Source organism: Procambarus clarkii, chromosome 44 (genome assembly GCF_040958095.1).
Source record: "Procambarus clarkii isolate CNS0578487 chromosome 44, FALCON_Pclarkii_2.0, whole genome shotgun sequence".
Taxonomy (NCBI): domain Eukaryota; kingdom Metazoa; phylum Arthropoda; class Malacostraca; order Decapoda; family Cambaridae; genus Procambarus; species Procambarus clarkii.
Window position 1 is genome coordinate 22,284,311 of NC_091193.1, and position 25,104 is coordinate 22,309,414.

The 25,104-nt window shown below is 46.2% G+C and overlaps 1 protein-coding gene across 1 annotated transcript; it reads right to left on the bottom strand.

Annotated features, from left to right (window-relative positions):
• Positions 1-16,461: 16,461 nt before the first annotated feature.
• LOC123745157 (PE-PGRS family protein PE_PGRS33-like) lies at positions 16,462-23,583 on the bottom strand. The gene is made up of 2 exons (XM_069300368.1): positions 23,572-23,583; positions 16,462-18,505 (listed from the first exon to the last, which is right to left on the bottom strand). Exons 1-2 carry the CDS (start codon positions 23,581-23,583, stop codon positions 17,420-17,422), a joined length of 1,098 nt encoding a protein of 365 aa, XP_069156469.1. The 3' UTR covers positions 16,462-17,419.
• Between the last annotated feature and the right edge of the window lie 1,521 nt (positions 23,584-25,104).

The following is a 25,104-nucleotide window of genomic DNA, read 5'->3' on the forward strand; positions in this document are numbered from 1 at the left end:
CCACTCCACGATTGTCTCCACCACTCCACAACTGTCCCCACCACTCCACAACTGTCTCCACCACTCCACAACTGTCTCCACCACTCCACAACTGTCTCCACCACTCCACAACTGTCTCCACCACTCCACAACTGTCTCCACCACTCCACAACTGTCTCCACCACTCCACAACTGTCTCCACCACTCCACGATTGTCTCCACCACTCCACAACTGTCCCCACCACTCCACAACTGTCTCCACCACTCCACAACTGTCTCCACCACTCCACAACTGTCTCCACCACTCCACAACTGTCTCCACCACTCCACAACTGTCTCCACCACTCCACAACTGTCTCCACCACTCCACGATTGTCTCCACCACTCCACGACTGTCTCCACCACTCCACAACTGTCCCCACCACTCCACAACTGTCTCCACCACTCCACAACTGTCTCCACCACTCCACGATTGTCTCCACCACTCCACAACTGTCCCCACCACTCCACAACTGTCTCCAACACTCCACAACTGTCTCCACCACTCCACAACTGTCTCCACCACTCCACAACTGTCTCCACCACTCCACAACTGTCTCCACCACTCCACAACTGTCCCCACCACTCCACAACTGTCTCCAACACTCCACAACTGTCTCCACCACTCCACAACTGTCTCCACCACTCCACAACTGTCTCCACCACTCCACAACTCTCTCCACCTCTGCCACTTCGATACTTCCCAATTCCTCAAGCGGGTCATAGATGTGTGTCGCTTCCTTACTCGCATTATCGTTCATAAATCTCAGTCCGTCATAAACACTAGCCAGATGCTCATTAATCCGGCCGCTCGTTCCTTGTTCTTCCGGAAGGGGGAAGCTTCCGGAAAATTCCCCTCTTCGCTATCTGTTTACGAATGAAAATCACTTTACACACGATTCACAACTAATTAACTTGCCCTTCGTTCACCTCCTGTGTTCGAATAGTACGCTTATAAACATGTTGCAATTCTTTCTAATTACCAACAGGACCACAACACTTACCCTGACCTATGCTAGGCCTAACTATACACAATAATATAATATATAATGATATTAATTTATATTCAAGAAAATACTATTATGTTGGTTATTCATTAACGAAGGTATTTTTGGGGGTTGTGTCATTGAGTTTTTTGTTCAAGTGTAGAACTCATTCTGTGTTAAAGCTATGTTCTTCAAATATAAATCAAGTGGCTTTACAAGACTGTAATTACCATATTATGTATCCTCACAATCCCAATGTACCTTCTTGTATATATATATAAATATATAAATAAATTATATAATTTTGGGAGCGTTCTGAGCATAGACGTTCAGTATAACTAACTTATGAGAGAACTGAGGAGTTGAGAGCAGTGCTATAAACAACTTTGGAGGTGCTAGAACGACGATTTTAATTTTGAGTGAAATTACAACTCCCTTGAAATAGGTCAAAATTATCAAATAATGAGTTACATATCCCGCAAATTATGTAGTTTATCTTAATTTGCTTTGGATATGGAGAATACTGGAGAGAAGTGAAGCTAAAGTGTGTATTGTGAGGGACTTCTGGGACTCCTGTCTCAGACCAGTATGCTGGGGCCCACATATCAAATGGCAGAGAAAGACCTTTGGTTATAATTTGTTATTAAATCTGGACAATGCCGCAGGTCTCAGATCACTTTGATTTTGAAGACTATGTATTGGAGTAAATCTCATCTGCTGGATGAGTGCGATATAATATAATCTGCGTTTTGTCTTAAACAGTTACAAATATAAACTTCTATAATTTCGAGAGCATCATGAACAGTCATATCTTATTTGCAATTATTGAAAAAGATGTCAGGTGCCTTAAACATTGATGTCAGGTGCCTGAAACATTGATGTCAGGTGCCTGAGACATTGATGTCAGGTGCCTGAAACATTGCTGTCAGGTGCCTTAAACATTGATGTCAGGTGCCTGAGAAATTGATGTCAGGTGCCTGAAACATTGATGTCAGGTGCCTGAAACATTGATGTCAGGTGCATGAAACATTGATGTCAGGTGCCTGAAACATTGATGTCAGGTGCCTGAGAAATTGATGTCAGGTGCCTGAAACATTGCTGTCAGGTGCCTTAAACATTGATGTCAGGTGCCTGAGAAATTGATGTCGGGTGAATGAAACATTGATGTCAGGTGCCTGAAACATTGCTGTCAGGTGCCTGAGAAATTGATGTCAGGTGCCTGAAACATTGATGTCAGGTGCCTGAAACATTGATGTCAGGTGCCTGAAACATTGCTGTCAGGTGCCTTAAACATTGATGTCAGGTGCCTGAGAAATTGATGTCGGGTGCATGAAACATTGATGTCAGGTGCCTGAAACATTGCTGTCAGGTGCCTGAGAAATTGATGTCAGGTGCCTGAAACATTGCTGTCAGGTGCCTGAAACATTGCTGTCAGGTGCCTGAAACATTGCTGTCAGGTGCCTGAAACATTGCTGTCAGGTGCCTGAAACATTGCTGTCAGGTGCCTGAAACATTGCTGTCAGGTGCCTGAAACATTGCTGTCAGGTGCCTGAAACATTGCTGTCAGGTGCCTGAAACATTGATGTCAGGTGCCTGAAACATTGATGTCAGGTGCCTGAAACATTGATGTCAGGTGCCTGAAACATTGATGTCAGGTGCCTGAAACATTGCTGTCAGGTGCCTGAAACTTTGATGTCAGGTGCCTGAAACATTGATGTCAGGTGCCTGAAACATTGATGTCAGGTGCCTGAAACATTGATGTCAGGTGCCTGAAACATTGATGTCTGGTGCCTGAAACATTGATGTCAGGTGCCTGAAACATTGATGTCGGGTGCGAGTGCAGCTGGTGGCAGCAGCACGCCGCTCTGGAGTCTTGTTAAATATATTAAAATAATCTTCTTAAACCAAGACGTTATTCTTCTGAACTCCTCCCCGTTCATCAAGTTTTTGTCTGTGCTGCAGCATGGGTGTACTGTCCCTCCTGTGACAGTGTACTGTCCCTCCTGTGACAGGGTGTACTGTCCCTCCTGTGACAGTGTACTGTTCCTCCTGTGACAGTGTACTGTCCCTCCTGTGACAGTGTACTGTCCCTCCTGTGAGTGTTTTTTCCTTGTGTGAGAAAGTGCACTTTCCCCTCTGTAAAAGGGCGTACTTACCACTACTTTGAGAGGGGTGTACGTTTCCTCCAATGACAGTGCACTTTCCCCCTGTGAGAAGGTGTACTTTCCCATCTAGTAAGAAAGAGAGCGTTCCCTCCGATGAGAAGATGCACTTTCCCATCTGATGGGAAAGTGTACTTCTACTAGTAGTATATGTACTTCCCTTCTCCGAGAGAGTGTATTTCCATCTTGGTAGTGTGTGTGTGTGTGTGTGTGTGTGTGTGTGTGTGTGTGTGTGTGTGTGTGTGTGTGTGTGTGTGTGTGTGTGTGTGTGTGTGTGTGTGTGTTTTCCCTCCCAATAGAGGAGAAAGTCATGTACTATAGTTTCTAGTACATGTACTAGAGTACATATTTTCCTCCTTGGTAAGATTGTACTTCTCTTCAGGGGAAAAGGATTTACGTACTTTCCCGAGAAAGGGTGTACTTCCCTCTCCAGGGTAAGGGGAAATTTCCCCTCCTGGGAAGAGGGCGTACTTGCCCTCCTGGTAAATGATGTACTGCCCTCCCGGAAACCTCAAACAGTCATGAAAGTGACAGGGAATCTGGGACAGCCTTGGCACAGGAGACGTCTTCAACTTTCCAATGATCGCGTATTTTGAAGGCCAGTAAGTTTTTCGGTGTGGTCTGCCTGGTCATTATTGATCCCTAGTTAGCGGCGCTGAGGTTGTCAGGTAGCTTGCTGCAACGACTGACTGGTAACTTGTTTAGTTGTACAAGTGCTGGTAGGGTGTCTGGTAGGGGTGACTGGCAGGTTGTCTGGTAGGGATGACTGACAGGTTATCTGGTAGGGATGACTGGCAGGTTGTCTGGTTGGGATGACTGGCAGGTTGTCTGGTAGGGTGTCTAGTAGGGGTGACTGGTAGGGGTAACTGGTAGGGGTGGCTGGTAGGGTGTCTGGTAGGGATGACTGGTAGGGTGTCTGGTAGGGATGACTGGTAGGTTGTCTTGTAGGGTGTCTAGTAGGGGTGACTGGTAGGGGTGACTGGCAGGTTGTCTGGTAGAGATGACTGGCAGGTTGTCTGGTAGAGATGACTGGCAGGTTGTCTGGTAGAGATGACTGGCAGGTTGTCTGGTAGAGATGACTGGCAGGGTGTCTGTTAGGGGTGACTGGTAGGGATGACTGGCAGGTTGTCTGGTAGAGATGACTGGCAGGGTGTCTGTTAGGGGTGACTGGTAGGGATGACTGGCAGGTTGTCTGGTAGAGATGACTGGCAGGTTGTCTGGTAGGGATGACTGGCAGGGTGTCTGGTAGAGATGACTGGCAGGTTGTCTGGTAGAGATGACTGGCAGGTTGTCTGGTAGAGATGACTGGCAGGGTGTCTGTTAGGGGTGACTGGTAGGGATGACTGGCAGGGTGTCTGGTAGGGATGACTGGCAGGGTGTCTGGTAGGGATGACTGGCAGGTTGTCTGGTAGGGATGACTGGCAGGTTGTCTAGTAGGGGTGACTGGTAGGGTGTTAGAGATGAGTAGTATAGACAGTCCGGTGGAAGGGCCCCACAAGTTCATTCACACCTCCCCAAGCTGCCTCCAGCCCTCCCCCACCTGACCTCATACCCCCATCCAGCGCACCCCATCACCCCTCCCCATCACCCCCACACTGAGCCAGGTGAGGCAGGGCACACCCCTTGAACTCCCAGGGACACAAAGCCCCAGTATGAGTGTCGACCAACGGCGCAGACAATAGTCCGGAAACTGACATACTAAGACTTGAGAACGTCGGCCGGAACTGTCAAGTCTTGTGTGAGATTATCTCCTGCTTGGATTATTATTATTATTATTATTATTATTATTATTATTATTATTATTATTATTATTATTATTATTATTATTATTATTACCATCTTATTGACAAAATAAATATCCAGTTTGGCCTAGTAGACACAGTTGTTGAGTAACGTGTGACACGGAAAGTTTAGACTGCGGTCACCATCTTCCCAACCATTATAAGGGGCTGTACTCACCTAGTTGTGCTTGCGGGGGTTGAGCTCTGGCTCTTTGGTCCCGCCTCTCAACTGTCAATCAACTGATGTACTGATTCCTGAGCCTACTGGGATCTTATCATATCTACATATGAAACTGTGTATGGAGTCAACCCCCACCACGTCTCTGCCTAATGCATTCCACCTGTTAACTACTCTGACACTGAAAAAGTTCTTTCTAACGTCCCTGTGGCTCATTTGGGTACTCAGTTTCCACCTGTGTCCCCTTGTTCGCGTACCACCCGTACGCTACAGTTTTAACAGTTTATCTTTATCTACCCTGTCAATTCCTCTGAGAATTTTGTAGGTAGTGATCATGTCTCCCCTTACTCTTCTGTCTTCCAGTGTCCTAAGGTGCATTTCTCGCAGCCTGTACTCGTAACTCATGCCTCTTAGTTCTGGGACTAGCCTAGTGGCATATCTCTGAACTTTCTCAGGCTTCGTCTTGTGCTTGACAAGGTACGGGCTCCATGCTGGGGCCGCATACTCCAGGATTGGTCTTACATATGTGGTATATAAGGTTCTGAATGATTCCTGACACAGGTTCCTGAAGGCAGTTCTGATATTAGCCAGCCTCGCATACGCCGATGTTATACTTTTGATGTGGGCTTCAGAAGACAGGTTTTGTGTGATATTAACTCCTAGGTCTGTCCGTTTCATGGAGGACTTTACCTCCCATTCTGTATCCTGTGTCTGGCCTGTTTGCACTGCCTGGTTTCATTACCTTACATTTACTCGGGTTGAACTTTAGTAGCCATTTGTTGGACCATTCATTCTGTCTAGGTCATCTTGTAGCCTCATACTATCTACCTCCGTCTTAATCCTCATAATTTTTGCATCATCAGCAAACAATGAGAGGAACGATTCTATACCCTCTGGGAGATCATTTACATATATCAGAAACAGTATGGGTCCAAGGACTGAACCCTGCGGGACTCCATTGGTGACGTCTCGCCAATCTGAGACCTCACCCCTCACAGTGACTTGCTGTCTTCTGTTACTTAGGTACTCCCTTATCTAATGCAGTACCTTCCCTTTCACTCCTGCCTGCATCTCCAGCTTTCGCACTAGTCTCTGGTGGTACTGTGTCAAAGGCTTTCTGGCAATCCAAAAATATGCAGTCTGCCCACCCATCTCTTCCTTGCCTGATTCTTGTTGCTTGGTCGTAGAATTCAATTAATCCTGTGAGGCATGACCTGCCATCCCTGAAACCATGTTGGTGTTGTGTCACAAAGTTCCTTCACTCCAGATGTTCCACTAGCTTTTTTCGCACAATTTTCTCCAATAGCTTGCATGGTATGCAGGTTAGGGACACCGGCCTGTAGTTCAGTGCCTCCTGTCTATCCCCCTTTTTGTATATCTGGACTACATTTGCTGTCTTCCAAATTTTTGGCAGTTCACCTGTTACCAGTAATTTGTTATACACCATAGAGAGTGGCAGGCACTGCTTCTGCTTCTGTGAAGGAGGACACCACCAAGGGGAGACAGTGAGGGGACACACCAGCTCGCGTGGAGACAGTGAGGGGACACACCGCCAAGGGGAGACAGTGAGGGGACACACCACCAAGGGGAGACAGTGAGGGGACACACCACCAAGGGGAGACAGTGAGGGGGACACACCACCAAGGGGAGACAGTGAGGGAGGGAGAGCGAGACACAACACGTCCTGCCTGAGAGCATGTGATAAAGCCACCAGCAGCAGCAGCAGCAGCAGGTGAAGCAAGAGTGGCTCTCAGGTAAGGGGGAACAATTACAGTAATGGTGGGCCTCAGAGTGTGACCGTCGCTGGCCACAGGGAAAATTACACCTTCTTGCCTCCTATATAACCCTCATATAACACTGCTATACCAACACCAGTCATACTCTGGGCTGGCTCTGTATGACAAACACATACTCATACAACGAGTATGACCAATAACTTTATTGCATTTTCAATTTCCTGGCTTGGCGCCTTTGGGTAATTATTGTATTTGCAAGATAAGTTATTATCATAATTTTTCACCTGTTAGAGCGTGTTCTTCTCTCCATGAGCCGTCACAAGACGCCGCCCTCCAGTCCGTGACTCTTGCCCTTGGACACCCTCCTCCTGTAACCCATCCCTGGGTAATGACAGACTAGGGGAGGGGGGGGGGGGTGACGCAAGATACCACCATCGTCAGTAGGTAATGTGGGGGGGAGGGGAGGGGGAGGGGTATATCCGCAGCCCCTCCAAGAGGCAGTCAAGCAGTATAATTGGAGCACGAGGCTGGAAACATCTGCTGGATGAGCATGTGTGTGTAGTCACCTATTTGCCTTTACCTTTAGTGCCTACAGGGTATAATGCAGTTAGTGACGCCTGGCCTATTTCCCTATTATAAACAATTTGAAATTATGAAGGAAGTTTGCTTCTACAACCTGCTACTTTTGTTCATTCCATTTTCCTACTACTACTACACTAAAAGAAATCTTTCTCACATCTCTATGACTCATCTGAGTCTCAAGCTTCCATTCTTACACTATTGTTCTAGTGGTGTTCAGTGTGAACATTTCCTAGTTTTCCACTGTTTATGTGTGTATGTGTACTCACCTAGTTTTACTTGCGAGGGGGTTGAGCTCTGGCTCTTTGGTCTTGCCTCTCTACGGTCAATCAACTAATATACAGGTTCCTGAGCCTACTGGGCTCTATCATATCTACACTTGAAGCTGTGTATGGAGTCAGCCTCCACCACATCACTTCCTAATGCATTCCATCTGTTAACTACTCTGACACTGATAAAGTTCTTTTTAACGTCCCTGTGGCTCATTAGGTTACTCAGTTTCCACCTATGTACTCGCGACTCTTGAGACCTCACCCCTCACAGTGACTCGCTGTTTTCTGTTGCTTAGATACTCCCTTATCCAATGGAGTACACACACAAATCACAATAGCGTAATGCATCAAATGAACAAATCCACAAGGGCCTTGACGTAGGTTCAAACCCTCGTCATGGCCCTTGTGGATTTGTTCAATGGAGTACCTTCCCTTTCACTCCTGTCTGCATCTCTAGTTTGTGCACCAGTCTCTTGTGTGGTACTGTATCAAAGGCTTTCTGACAATCCAAAAATATGCAGTCTGCCCACCCTTCTCTATCTTGCCTGATTTTTGTTGCCTGGTCGTAACATTCAATTAATCCTGTGAGGCAGGACTTGGACTTGCCATCCCTGAACCCATGCTGATGTTGTGTTACAAAGTTCTTCCGCTCCAGATGTTCCACTAGCTTTTTTCGCACACACACGTGTGTGTGTGTGTGTGTGTACTCATCTAGTTGTGTCTGCAGGATCGAGCATTGACTCTTGGATCCCGCCTTTCGAGCATCGGTTGTTTACAGCAATGACTCCTGTCCCATTTCCCTATCATACCTGGTTTTAAAATTATGTGTGTGTGTGTGTGTGTGTGTGTGTGTGTGTGTGTGTGTGTGTGTGTGTGTGTGTGTGTGTGTGTGTGTGTGTGTGTGTTGCAGACTGCAGATGAAGAGGCAGTTAGCGAACTTGTTTTCTGGTGATTGTGCATTGTAGGAAAATAACATGTGTGCCAGTGTATGTGTGTATATGTGTGCCAGTGTATGTGTGTGTGTGTACATGTGTGCCAGTGTATGTGTGTACTCACCTATATGTGCTTGCAGGATCGAGCATTGACTCTTGGATCCCGCCTTTCTAGCTATCGGTTGTTTACAGCAATGACTCCTGTCCCATTTCCAAATGGGACAGTGTGTGTGTGTGTACATGTGTGCCAGTGTATGTGTGTGTGTGTACATGTGTGCCAGTGTATGTGTGTACATGTGTGCCAGTGTATGTGTGTGTGTGTACATGTGTGCCAGTGTATGTGTGTGTGTGTACATGTGTGCCAGTGTATGTGTGTGTGTGTATATGTGTGCCAGTGTATGTGTGTGTGTGTACATGTGTGCCAGTGTATGTGTGTGTGTGTACATGTGTGCCAGTGTATGTGTGTACATGTGTGCCAGTGTATGTGTGTGTGTGTACATGTGTGCCAGTGTATGTGTGTTTGTACATGTGTGCCAGTGTATGTGTGTGTGTACATGTGTGCACGTTGCAAATAATAATGCGTATATTTTAGGCTCTAGTGTCATAATGAGGTCATTGTAGAATTTAGTACCGCTATTACCTGCAAACAACCGAATTATAAGAGCAGCAGGAAATTGTGAGGGTGAGAGGCTCATTACAGAGAGTTACCGGCGCCATTAACAAGATGCTCGCATTGTCCCACGACCAAGCTTCACAAAGGCATACAAAACCACGAAACTGTTCATTGCTCACACACCTGTGCACCACATGTGTTCACGTCTCCCACACGTGCTCACCACACCTGTCCACGACACCCAACACGTGTGCACTTCACCTGTTCATGGCCTCTTTCTCAACTCTCTCTTGTGACTACTAGTCATATTATACGCCAGATTCCCGCCAGTGGAGCGTCTCTCAGCTCATGTTACCTATCCAATACAATCACGTATGAAATTACCACTATGTTAAGGTCATATTTATATAGAATTACAAGATAAAATGTTCTGAAAGGCCATAATTGATTGTTTTAATGTACTGACGCAATGATAGTATAAATGAGATAATTTCTTCAAGTGGAATGGATTTAATTGATTTAATTTATGTATAAAGTGAAGGATATTATAAGATAGGTGCTTCAGGAAGGAGCAGGTTTATGTTTGGTTTAGTGTGGGTTTAAATAGCAACCTCTAGAGGGTCCTTAGGGTCACCAGAAGGACTTTTCTGACCAACCAGCAAGTATACTCTTGTCCTCAACATAGCTCAGGGCTGAAGAGCCCTCAGGGCCCTCAGGGCTCTCAGGGCTCTGTATATGCACCGTGTTTATACCCCTCTGTGTATATATTATTTTTGGTTTATGTAGTAAGTCTTTGTTGCTTAATAAATGACTCACTGACTCCTTTCAGGTGTACGTTTTCTTTTCCTAAAAATGGCATAGTTACTCCTAAAGGAAAATGACATTTGCATTAACGTCAGTTTGGTGTTTTCAGTTTTTTTTTTTTTTTTAGTGACCGAGTAAATTAATTTTAACTGAGTCGTGCAGAGTTTGTGAGCGGTGTGGCCCGTGTGGGTTTCTTGTGGGTATGTTGGTGGGTCATGGCGAGCGGGGAGGTTATCACCCACCTGGCTCTCTTACACTCCCAGCTGGTGCACCAAGGTGGCTACGTCAGGTCATTTGTTGTGCACCCCATACCCCTCCTGTGGGCGGTAGTGGAAAGGGTTACAGAGGCACATAATGGGCTCAGGGACTGAACCCCACAATTCATTTAGCTAAGCAAGTTACAATCTTGATGAGCTAGTTACAAAATTCAATATACATTTTCACATCATCAATGGGTTCGAGATCGACCACAAGTACAGTTTCTAAATTAAGCAACTGACATATGTGGAGAGCTAGTGTCATAATTGATATGTTTGTCCTGCACACCGCCCCCCCCCCCATCCAGTGGGCAGCGGTTGATAGGTTACACCGCCCCCCCCCCCCTTTTCCAGTGGGCAGCGGTGGATAGGTTACAGTCATTTAGCTACTACCTACAGTTAGCAAACTGGGGAGTGAAAGGGCTTATGACGTGTAAGGATCTATCTTTAGGTTATCTTGAGATGATTTCGGGGCTTAGCGTCCCTGCGGCTCGGTCCTCGACGGCCTCCTCGACGGACAATCTAGTAATAATTGTACTGATCGGTGATGTGTTTAAAGTTAAATAATTCTGTTGGGCTCCTGCCCATGTTGGAATCCAGGTAAACGATGGACTAAGGATTCCATCACCAAGGGAACGTAACTGCTTCAGTTCCTCGCTTTGACATATAATATCCAATTAAATTATATACAATTTTAATGGCCGTGGGAATGAAAATAGGACTCCAGCAATACACATAGGAACATTATGGAGACTTCCGTCCCTCGGGATCCACGAATCATACCAATACTCAGCATGAGAGGGCCTTAACGCGTCTCAGGATTGAAAATTCAACACTCAGTCGAAATTTGCTGGTGGAGGTGTTCCCAGGCCCTCGATGTGATGCATGTCTCCCGACCTCACTGTTGGAAGCATGTTCTCAACAAGTGCAACATGTAGGTTAAGATCTTGCAAAACATTCTTGGCATTAAAACCTATATTAAAACTTAATAAGCATTCTCTCTCTCTCTCTCTCTCTCTCTCTCTCTCTCTCTCTCTCTCTCTCTCTCTCTCTCTCTCTCTCTCTCTCTCTCTCTCTCTCTCTCTCTCTCTCACTCTCTCTCACACACACACACACACAAAACTATATAGTCATGCTAGCGTGGCGCTTACTTCTGATAATTACCTCAACAGAAATGCATGGCCTTAACCTACTGTGATGTCTGTAGGATCCGACAGTGACTATTCGCTAGTTTTCCAGCAGGTCTTCCGGTGACCTTTAGCGAGGTCAGCGGCGGCGGCGGCGACACCACCTTCGCCCACATCGCCACGCTGGCTGATGGACACCCGCCTGTCAACTGGCTTTGCATCCACCGGCCCCTCAGGGGAAGCAGTCGTCGTCGCCTCGTTCCTTCTCGTCGTGTTATCCAGTGCATCGTGCTAGACGTTATTTAACGAGAAAGTAACCAGGTCTGCCGCTTCTTATATTTGATTCATGGGACAACCAGATGGAGCTTGTCGTCCATACTTGCTCTTTCAACTCTGCGTTTATTGACGGCCGGAATGTTCCACCCATGATCAAGACTGATCCTTCACTCACGGGATACCACACAGCACCAGACTCACACAACCAGACTCACACAACCAGACTCACACACTACCAGACTCACACACTACCAGACTCACACACTACCAGACTCACACACTACCAGACTCACACACTACCAGACTCACACACTACCAGACTCACACACTACCAGACTCACACACTACCAGACTCACACACTACCAGACTCACACACTACCAGACTCACACACTACCAGACTCACACACTACCAGACTCACACACTACCAGACTCACACAACCAGACTCACACACTACCAGACTCACACACTACCAGACTCACACAACCAGACTCACACACTACCAGACTCACACACTACCAGACTCACACACTACCAGACTCACACAACCAGACTCACACACTACCAGACTCACACACTACCAGACTCACACACTACCAGACTCACACAACCAGACTCACACACTATCAGACTCACACAACCAGACTCACACACTACCAGACTCACACACTATCAGACTCACACAACCAGACTCACACAACCAGACTCACACACTACCAGACTCACACAACCAGACTCACACACTACCAGACTCACACAACCAGACTCACACACTATCAGACTCACACAACCAGACTCACACACTATCAGACTCACACAACCAGACTCACACACTATCAGACTCACACAACCAGACTCACACAACCAGACTCACACACAACCAAAATGCTCAAATTCCTGTTTATTAATATATAAAAATCATCTTTAACAATTTAATTGTTTCTATATAAAAAGACATTTTTTGTGATTTATTGTATAACATTTTACTAGTAATTGTTATGATTAAAACACCTAATGATTAATGATGAAACATTTTATGATAATTATTCGTATTTGTTATGATAAAACATTTTATTAGTGATTAATATGATAAAAGATGTGTCTGTATTAGCGCTTTGAACTCCAAGCACTACGCCTGTAGGTCATCTTTAGCGAGTAAAGTTGAGAAGTTGGATCCTGGCTGTATTTCAGCCCTTATTGAGGCTAAGAGTACAGCAAGCACTGGGAGCCGTGCCCGGGCAAGGCCTCCTTGATTGATTGTTGCCGCCGGAGGCGGCTAGTTTATTGTGCACCCCATACTCATCCTGTGAGCGGTAGCGCAAAAGCATCTTAGATTATTACATAAACAATTTTATCTATCCTTCACACCTTATAGTTACAATGTCAGCTAGTTACAGAGAAAGTGCTATTACAAGAGCTACATATTTACAGTAAGTCATCATACATTAATGGTAGGTCTTATCGCTAATACATAATAGTTTGACCAATGGGGATATTACAGAGTCATAGGGGAGCTTTTGTTTATTATTAGTCCTCACAATACACTACTTGTTTCTGAATATAGGACCTTGTCCTCTCCCAGCTCTCGTACCACAGTCCAAACTGTGCTCTTCCTAAATTCGAGTCTGTAATAGTACCCATGTTTCTTCTGTGTCCAGGCCAACGGCCCCAAGTCTATATACAGCACATTCTCCTGTTTGAATAGTACTTATAGGAAGGATGAGAGCCATAGTACATATACCGACGTACAGCACAATTAGAAAGTGCTATCCGCGCTATTGAGTTGGACAAACCGGAAAACTATTGTCTACTTATGTTGCAGACAAACTATACTACTGAACCATCCTATGAGGAGGGTAGACGTGGCCTAAGCTACTCTATCAGTTTAAGATGTATTTTATTGTTTTAATAAACGTACTTGAATCCTCCTAGGCCTAATATACGCTATCTGAGGCTTAATATATTACATATATGTGTGTTATATTAGGCCTAGGAATATTTTAGTTTTTGTTTTATCTTCATTTCTTTCGGACTATAAAGTGAATAGTACAAAAATCTACTATATAATTGCCTAGTTGGTCAATGTTTGTACTATGGTGTACATAGTTACAAAATGTACTGTATACACAGGAGGATAGTTGCTATATAGAACTGCACTCCTGTCTATGCTCTGACTTTGAGTCCAACCATCTCATCTTTATCCAGCCAGAGCTCAGAATACGGTCAGGGCTTTATCCTGTAAACACCAGACCCAAGGATCCATAACGTGCACCCATGTCAACCGTGAGCAAGTTACAGCCCCGCTCCTGTGCCAGGTAAGTCCACTACGGGCTCACCATAGTCCGTGCTACTTGGAACTTTTTGTTCCAAGTAGCTGAATCTTAAGCAACAACAACAACCATGAGGGCATAGTTCATCATGTACTTTACTTATGTCCAGGCCTGCCCAACCATTTGACTGGACGGTAGAGCGACGGCCTCGTTTCATGCAGGTCGGCGTTCAATCCCCCGACCGTCCAAGTGGTTGGGCACCATTCCTTTCCCCCCGTCCCATCCCAAATGGTTATCCTGACCCCTTCCAAGTGCTGTATATTCGCAATGACTTAGTATTCTTTCCTGATAGTTCCCTTCCCTTCTGTCCAGGCCACGACTATGTTGTCCAACCAGTATTTCGTCACTATCCAGGCCCCGACCATGGAGTCCAACCATAGAGTACAGTCAGCGCTTCTTCACTATCTAGAGTGCCACATCCCTCTATCCAGAGATGTTAGGGACATTGACTGTGAATAACGAAAGTTTTAAAATTTAAAAAATACAAATAATTGCACACGTAGCTATGAAAGGACTTACTTCTTGCGAGGCGAGTTTCTTGTTTGGTGAAATTCTTGCAAGACGAGTTAGACAAGTTTGTGTGATGATTGTGGCGGGACTGGCGTGGCCTTCCCCGCCCACTTGTGCTTCACCATAATGGACGATAACCCACGTCTCGCTCAAGTGAGAGCTTCACCAAGATCTTATACAACTCTCACTTGAGCGTCACTTGCTCCAATATTGCCTGGTCTTACATATTGATTTTGTTTTCTTATGGTGAGGGGAAGATAAGGGCATGAATGGTGGGGAGGAGGGGAGATAAGGGCATGTATGGTGGGGCAGGAGGGAAGATAAGGGCATGTATGGTGGGGAGGAGGGGAGATAAGGGCATGTATGGTGGGGCAGGAGGGAAGATAAGGGCATGTATGGTGGGGAGGAGGGGAAGATAAGGGCATGAATGGTGGGGAGGAGGGGAGATAAGGGCATGTATGGTGGGGAAGGAGGGGAGATAAGGGCATGTATGGTGGGGAGGAGGGGAGATAAGGGCATGTATGGTGGGGCAGGAGGGAAGATAAGGGCATGTATGGTGGGGAGGGAGGGGAGATAAGGGCATGTATGGTGGGGAGGAGGGGAGATAAGGGCATGTATGGTGGGGAGGAGGGGAGATAAGGGCATGTATGGTGGGGAGGGAGGGGAGATAAGGGCATGTATGGTGGGGAGGAGGGGAGATAAGGGCATGTATGGTGGGGAGGAGGGGAGATAAGGGCATGTATGGTGGGGAGGAGGGGAGATAAGGGCATGTATGGTGGGGAGGAGGGGAGATAAGGGCATGTATGGTGGGGAAGGAAGGGAGATAAGGGCATGTATGGTGGGGAGGAGGGGAGATAAGGGCATGTATGGTGGGGAGGGAGGGGAGATAAGGGCATGTATGGTGGGGAGGAGGGGAGATAAGGGCATGTATGGTGGGGAGGAGGGGAGATAAGGGCATGTATGGTGGGGAGGGAGGGGAGATAAGGGCATGTATGGTGGGGAGGGAGGGGAGATAAGGGCATGTATGGTGGGGAGGAGGGGAGATAAGGGCATGTATGGTGGGGAGGGAGGGGAGATAAGGGCATGTATGGTGGGGAGGAGGGGAGATAAGGGCATGTATGGTGGGGAGGGAGGGGAGATAAGGGCATGTATGGTGGGGAGGAGGGGAGATAAGGGCATGTATGGTGGGGAGGAGGGAAGATAAGGGCATGTATGTTGGGGAGGGAGGGGAGATAAGGGCATGTATGGTGGGGAGGAGGGGAGATAAGGGCATGTATGGTGGGGAGGAGGGGAGATAAGGGCATGTATGGTGGGGAGGGAGGGCTGCTGTCATCAGTAGCTGTAACTTACCCAAAACGCTTTGGGGCGTCACAGCTGCAATTTCATTTTTAATCCTAGTTCTTTAATTTATATTGTCAATGGAATAGGCTTTTATATTTGCTGTACAGGGACTGGTGCCATAAACTGGGACCATCACTGTTGCCATTTACCATATATTGGTTATTTTGAGATGATTTCGTGGCTTTTTAGTGTCCCCGCGGCCCGGTCCTCGACCAGGCCTCCACCCCCAGGAAGCAGCCCGTGACAGCTGACTAACACCCAGGTACCTATTTTGCTGCTAGGTAACAGGGGCATGGGGTGAAAGAAACTCTGCCCATTGTTTCTCGCCAGCGCCTGGGATCGAACCCAGGACCACAGGATCACAAGTCCAACGTGCTGTCCGCTCGGCCGACCGGCTCCCTGGAACTTTTGCTAACTAAATTTGCTTTTGCTTTGGTACGCTAACTAGTGCTGGACACTAATGTTGTTGACTGTTGCCATACTCACCAATATGCGTCACACGAGGAAGTTAAAAAACGGATTGAACATACACTTTATTGTTTGTCTTTATATGTGCTGTATTTAAAAATATATCAAAAGGGAAAACATTGGTAATGACTGGAGTGAGGGTGCGGGCAAGTACCCAGTACGGGAGTATACACACCGCCAGCGGTACCCATCTCGGCGTATATACACTCTGCCTTTACTTTAATCCTGGACTACGTTTAAGGGCAAATTGGTGAATGAGATATATTGTAGTGACCACAGTGACCCTTCAGAGGTTGACAGGTCATAATCTCCCACCACCAGGTCAGTACTCAAGGCACAGCTACTCACCCACACGTGAAACAAGCTAATCTGCCTAGTCATTATTATTTTAAGAGAAATAACATTACGATCAATACTAATACTAATAACAACTTATTAGTGATGATACATGATAATGTGTATAATAGAAGATATACTTTTTTCCTGTACAAATTTATAATGTAATTTTGTTAACTAAGTCAGTTATAAATGTACAATCATTTATGAATAAAGTTTGGGAAGTATATCTGTCTACATTAACACATTGATGAAGAGTCCGGACTTGTTTTTGGCCAAAAGAAAACGCGTCTTTACAATTGTCACTGGAGGCATAATATGAATATTATGCTCTAATATCACAAAAGCTTAGTGCTAAGATATCAGCACTGAGCTTTTGCGGTCAGAAGTATACCAGGGTCGGCAGGTCAATTTATTGGCCATCGTGAATATTTAATAGTTTAACTTTTGACTTTTTTAAGGTCAGACTTTTTTAATTGAAAGAGAGAGAAAGAAAGAGTGAGAGCAAGAGGTATATAACAATTATCCTCCAACTTCGTGAATGAAAAACACATGAAATAATGTTAAAATATATACAGTATACATAATGGAACAAAGGTATTGAGTAGTGCACCCAGCGCATATCTCAGTTGGTACAAACAATTCAACAGAAAAAGAAAAAATTGGTTAATAACTATGCTTGCCTTAAGAGTGGGCAAGTCTCCTGAGGAATTTAGGACTTGGCATCTCTCTTGATATTAGAGTAGCTGCTGGTAAGGCCCTCGACGCCGCCCACCTCGTCGACAACGCCGCCACCGACTCCTAAACCACCGACCAGTTCATTACCAACAACTCCCACGTCACTGAGGAGTCCAGCTCCGTCGTCAACGCCGCCGAGAAGCCCACCACCAAGACCTCCTCCACCGCCCAGGTAACCACCGCCAAGACCTCCACCGCCGAGGTAACCACCGCCAAGACCTCCTCCACCGCCGAGAAGGCCTCCACCAAGACCTCCTCCACCGCCGAGAAGGCCTCCACCAAGACCTCCTCCACCGCCGAGAAGGCCTCCACCAAGACCACCGCCGAAAACGCCACTACCAAGGCGTTCACCGCCGTAGCCACCACCGAGATAGCCATCACTTAGACCTCCAGCACCGTCAAGAAGACCAGCACCAAGTCCTCCCACACCATCAATAAGACCACCATCAAGTCCTCCAACACCGTCAATAAGACCACCACCAAGTCCTCCGACACCGTCGGTAAGACCACCTCCAAGACCCACACCGTCGAGAAGCTGGTTTTCACCAACCGCAGACGCAAGAGCGCTCTGGAAGTCGATACCACCTGGCAGCTCCGGGATGTTGTCACCATCGTAGTTGACGAAGTATACTTGTGGGTTCCTGAGGGGCGGCGCGGGGACCTCGATGATCTTCTGTCCCTCAATCTTGGGCTGCTTGTTGAGGACGTATACAATGTTGTCGTACCTGGGCGGCGGCACCACGATGGGGTCGGGCCTCTGGCCGTGCTCAGGAGCCCGAATGAAGAGCACGTTGTGGTATACCTTTGGTGTCGGGATTTTGGGCGGCGGACCGTATCTGGGGATGGGCTGAGGAGCGGCGTACACATGGACGGTACGGTGTACTATGGGTTGGACGCACACACCGTCGATTCTCAAAACCTTGCCTTCAGTGCAGCCTGTTATGGGAATGTCTGAGCCATAGCCCTCAGCGTCGACGGTCGTGGCCACCGTCAGTAGTGAGATGATCACCTGCAACAGTGAACACTCATAAACATGATTACTAATGATACGTAAATGCAACTGTTATATTGTACATGTAAAGCACAGCTATTGTTAAGGACATTGATTTGGATATTATGTTGTTATTACAATGGTTTATCATGTTCTGCACAGAGATCATGGACGAGCGGGGACACTAAAAAGCCCCAAAATCATCTCAAGATAACCAAGATAATCATCTCAAGATAACCAAGATAATCATCTCAAGATAACGAAATATGTGAACATAAGTACAATAGGTCAGGAAACCTCAGGTCAGTACTGGCCCAAGCGAGGCAGCAGCTCTTTATGACCAACGCTTGAAACATTCCAGCTATCCCACGTCGGAGTTACAGCCCCGCTCCTGTGCCAGGTAAGTCCACTGCGGGCTCACCGTAGCCCGTGCTTCTCGGAACTTATGTTTCGTGCCGCTGAATCTAAAACAACATCCCACATCGTTTATGTTGCCTGATTGATAATCTCTTCAATAAATTATACACCCTATTTTCATATCAGTATTTGCCCAGCTTTTCCTTCTGGATCTAAACTTTTCCTAATTATTTCCATTGTTTCGTGTTTTATTTTGTATATATATATAACACCCTATTAATATTCCCTTTGTTGTACCCTTTTATCCATTTGTATATTTCCATAAAATATAAATTGTTCATTTTTTATTTTTTAGATTTATTTAAATCTCGTAAGTTGTATTGACTTTGACATGTCTGAGGCTTTGTGTTCTATTTTGTAAGTTACAAAATTCATTTATGTTATCTGAACATAAATGATTTTTGTAACTTACAAAATACACTAGGAAACACAAAATAGGAAAACAAAGAAAATAGACAAACAAAAACATCTTGGCAGTCGGGAATTCCCAGTTTAAGTACCTGATGAAGTTACTTTGCGTCGATGGTAATGACACTCCAAACTGTAGGAGTGAGATACAGTATTGATATTACAGTTCATTAACATTATTAAGTTAATTGAGGACGCACACACCGTCACATTTTAGCTCTCGTCTCTAGAAAAGATCTCGATCATGTCAGCGGTTTACACAAAAGAAGAATTGCATTTATTGGTTATCAAGTGCATATTTTAGGGGATTCATTTGTATATATTAGGAGCTAGGTGGGGTATCCGGCGGTGCCCGGGTCGACCCCACAAAGATTCGCCATTTAAGCAATAAGAGCTTCCAGAATGCAAATTAGACAATGAGTTTCCCACGCCAGAATCAAACCCATCCTCACTAAAGATAGTAATTATAGTAACTCTTGGTCGTAAAAAATGGAATGTTTTGTACTAATGGAATACTCCGGATGGCAAGCTGAAAGACATAACAGTAAGTATACAGTCTAAGCTGTTCTTAGCCTAAATTAATTCAGTAATTTGGTCGGGGACAGGCAGCCTATGTATATTTATACGTTAGGGTTATATCGAGGTTCCCTCCTCAAAGGTCAAACTACTTATCCTTTCCAGGATGTAACCCCACAACAGTTGACAAATTTCCTTGGTACCTATGTACTGCTAGGTGAACAGAGGCATTAGGTGAGGAAACGTGCCAAACCATTTATGTTCCTCCCAGGATTTCCGATTGAGTCCAGAACTAGCCCAGCTGTACTACCGAGAACCTAATCAATCTTAGGTTTAATATTCGCCATCTTAGACGCAACTTAGTACATATATGTGCTATACCAGACCTATAGGAACTTGTACACTTGGTTGTTGCCTTCTTTCTCTGGGTCTCTGAACCAATTAATTGTACAAAAGGTGGGCATTTGGGATTCCAATAGTACATTTTTGTACATTAGACCAATAGTTGCCATAATTACTATTATTCTGGGAGGAAGAGTTGGATAATGCCATGCAAAACGCATGTTCTGGTGACAGATTTGTATTCTACAGGCTCCCAACATTTAAATATCGCTATAATTTGTGCATAACATGCTATAATATCTAAATATCGTATTATGAACATATGATAAAATTCAGTGGACAGTCTTGAACATTTCATATCCACCGACTTCAAAGAGGGCTGCATGGAGACCAACCCTGACCCCAATATGACCATCCCATTTCGCCCACCAGTCACCCTGCAAAGTCTGACGAGACTAGCCGCAAGCGTTTAGCCTCCAACCGTGGAGTGGCAGACAAATTATCTCTTGTAAATACAAATAATGAAGTTATACGTACAAGTTGGTTGCCCCATTATACTTGTATGTGTGGCAGTTGTGTGACACCTCCAGTACTGGCTGTGTGGCACCTCCAGTACTGGCTGTGTGGCACCTCCAGTACTGGCTGTGTGGCACCTCCAGTACTGGCTGTGTGACACATCCAGTACTGGCTGTGTGGCACCTGTACTGGCCGTGTGACACCTCCAGTACTGGCTGTGTGACACCTCCAGTACTGGCTGTGTGGCACCTCCAGTACTGGCTGTGTGACACCTCCAGTACTGGCTGTGTGGCACCTCCAGTACTGGCTGTGTGACACATCCAGTACTGGCTGTGTGGCACCTCCAGTACTGGCTGTGTGACACCTCCAGTACTGGCTGTGTGACACCTGTACTGGCCGTGTGACACCTCCAGTACTGGCTGTGTGACACCTCCAGTACTGGCTTTGTGACACCTCCAGTACTGGCTGTGTGACACCTCCAGTACTGGCTTTGTGACACCTCCAGTACTGGCTGTGTGACACCTCCAGTACTGGCTGTGTGACACCTCCAGTGCTGGCTTTGTGACACCTCCAGTACTGGCTGTGTGACACCTCCAATACTGGCTGTGTGACACCTCCAGTACTGGCTGTGTGACACTTCCAGTACTGGCTGTGTGACACCTCCAGTACTGGCTGTGTGACACCTCCAGTACTGGCTGTATGACACCTCCAGTACTGGCTGTGTGACACCTCCACTACTGGCTGTATGACACCTCCAGTACTGGCTGTATGACACCTCCAGTACTGGCTGTGTGACACCTCCAGTACTGGCTGTATGACACCTCCAGTACTGGCTGTATGACACCTCCAGTACTGGCTGTGTGACACCTCCAGTACTGGCTGTATGACACCTCCAATACTGTCTGTATGACACCTCCAGTACTGGCTGTATGACACCTCCAGTACTGGCTGTATGACACCTCCAGTACTGGCTGTGTGACACCTCCAGTACTGGCTGTGTGACACCTCCAGTACTGGTTGTGTGACACCTCCAGTACTGGCTGTGTGACACCTCCAGTACTGGCTGTGTGACACCTCCAGTATTGGCTGTGTGACACCTCCAGTACTGGCTTTGTGACACCTCCAGTACTGGCTGTGTGACACCTCCAGTACTGGCTGTGACACCAACCAGTTCTGGCTGTGTGACACCAACCAGTACTGGCTATGTGACACTAACCAGTACTGGTTGTGTGACACCAACCAGTACTGGCTGTGTGACACCTCCAGTACTGACTGTGTGACACCTCCAGTACTGGCTGTGTGACACCAACCAGTACTGACTGTGTGACACCTCCAGTACTGGCTGTGTGACACCAACCAATACCGGCTGTGTGACACCTCCAGTACTGGCTGTTTGACACCTCCAGTACTGGCTGTGTGACACCTCCAGTACTGTGTGACACCTCCAGTACTGGCTGTGTGACACCTCCAGTACTGTGTGACACCTCCAGTACTGGCTGTGTGACACCTCCAGTACTGGCTGTGTGACACCTACATTACTGGCTGTGTGACACCAACCAGTACTGGCTGTGACACCAACCAGTACTGGCTGTGTGACACCAACCAGTACTGGCTGTGTGACACCAACCAGTACTGGCTGTGTGACACCAACCAGTACTGGCTGTGACACCAACCAGTACTGGCTGTGTGACACCAACCAGTACTGGCTGTGTGACACCAACCAGTACTGGCTGTGTGACACCAACCAGTACTGGCTGTGTGACACCAGTACTGGTTGTGACACCAACCAGTACTGGCTGTGTGACACCAACCAGTACTGGCTGTGTGACACCAACCAGTACTGGCTGTGTGACACCAACCAGTACTGGCTGTGTGACACCAACCAGTACTGGCTGTGTGACACCAACCAGTACTGGCTGTGTGACACCAACCAGTACTGGCTGTGTGAAACCAACCAGTACTGGCTGTGTGACACCAACCAGTACTGGCTGTGTGACACCAACCAGTACTGGCTGTGTGACACCAACCAGTACTGGCTGTGTGACACCAGTACTGGTTGTGACACCAACCAGTACTGGCTGTGTGAAACCAGTACTGGTTGTGACACCAACCAGTACTGGCTGTGTGACACCAACCAGTACTGGCTGTGTGACACCAACCAGTACTGGCTGTGTGACATCAACCAGTACTGGTTGTGTGACATCAACCAGTACTGGCTGTGTGACACCAGTACTGGTTGTGTGACACCTCCAGTACTTGCTGTGTGACACCAGTACTGGTTGTGACACCAACAAGTACTGTGTGACACGAACCAGTACTTGCTGTGTGACACGAACCAGTACTGGCTGTGTGACACCAACAAGTACTGTGGGACACGAACCAGTACTGGCTGTGTGACACCAACAAGTACTGCGTGACACGAACCAGTACTGGCTGTGTGACACCAACCAGTGCTGGCTGTGTGACACCAACCAGTACTGACTGTGACACCAACCAGTAGTGTGACTCGAACCAGTACTGGCTGTGTGACACCAGTACTGGTTGTGACACCAACAAGTACTGTGTGACACCAACCAGTACTGGCTGTGCAGTAGAGTAGACCACATAAGGTGGTCTACTCTACCAGTCTAGTGTAGGCCTAATGATAATACAGCCTAATATGAAATATATGCTAATGTGATATGCATTATAAACCAGCTTTTTAGGTTTCATATATATCGGTTAAGTACCATCACTTTTCCAAGTGAAATCTATAATGAACATTTTCTGGTTGGAGAATTCCATCCAACAAGTTTGCGCGTGCATTTCCTAGCACGCGCGTGCGCACACGCTCTACGCCACTAACACTTTAAGTCTTCAGTTGGAAACCCGGAGTCATGTTGACTTGGAAGTGATGTGAATGATGGTGTAGAGACCTCATGAGGAGTCCAACTCACCGGGAACTTCATGGTGGAGTGTGATCTCTCTTCAAGTGGTGGGTGGACTTTTATACCTGATCCAGTGAGCCAGTCAGCCAGCCAGCCAGGCAGCCGGCGGGTCAGCGGAGCCTCGCCCTACCACCCCACCCACCTGACCGCTCTTCCTGGTTCCTTTCTTTAGCTCTCGTCTGGTAAAAGTCAAGTCATTGCCAACCGCAGCCACTTTATAATTTCCCTGTTACTGTGAAGGTTATATAATTTATGTTATGTTACGTGTGCGCACTGTTTAATGTTTGGTAGTTCGTGACGACTTGTTAAATGGTTCACGATAACTGTGTATGTATTTGATAACCATTCTTTGTTGATAACCGTTCTTTGGTGGAACTACTGATCCTGCCTCGACATGGTATTAAGTGCCAATGCAACATAACTTTACTAAACTGACCCCAAATCTAAGAGCCTGTAGAGTATAGACCAATTGTCTCGTAGTGCATTGTTCCCCGCGCTGTTCACTCACACTCTAATGGTCCCGGGTTCGATTTCCGCCCTGGACGGGACGTTTGGATACGTTGCTTATGTTCGCCTGGGTACAGGTGGCCTTACCCTCTGAGGAAGGTCAAAGGCTGAGGAAGATCAGAAGCTGAGGAAGGTCAGAGGCTGACCCAGGTCCTCCCCATACTCAGGTAGACCTAATAATCTTCCTGTCTCTAACAATGGCCAACTTGGCAACGTGTGACGTCGTTCTCTAATATGACAGAATTTTGTTTATAAACTTAAGTTATATTTAGACTTGCCTCCAATTTTGCAAAACTAGCTAAAATAATATATTTTTATCAAATTGGCTGACCCCCATGGCCCTTAATTCTTTGTTACTTGCAAAACTTCCATGTTATAATTTGTTGGTAACGTGAACTATTACAACATTGGTCAACCTAAGTAGGTCGTCACAATTCACACCATCAGTATTTTGAAATTGCTCTCGACTACTAATAATTTGGAAAGTACATTGGTAGATTCAAGGTATTGTTGGTCACATTTCGTCAGTTTCAACACACTTCTCTGTTCAATCTTCCCCTTGTTTTAGGAAAAATAGATTTTAGTATTACGTACACACACACACACACACACACACACATATATATATATATATATATATATATATATATATATATATATATATATATATATATATATTGATACACTGGTCGCCCATCTATTGAATGATCGCTCAGAGGTTCCTGAGAGCGACCATTCAGTAGATGGGGTGTGACAGACCTTACTCAGCCCTTATGTGAACGTTCACAATTGACTGTATTTTCAGCAGGCTTTTTTCACAAGTGTCATAGCTACGACTACTACCGCTCTTGTGGCTTGTAAGCTGGTATTATCCATCTTCATGTTAATATACCATTAGTGTTATCCATCTTTGTTTCAATATATCATTAAGGTTATCCATCTTTATGTCAATATATCATTAATGTTATCCATCCTTGTGTTAATATATCATTATATATCTTTGTATCAATATATCATTAATGTAGTCCATCTCTT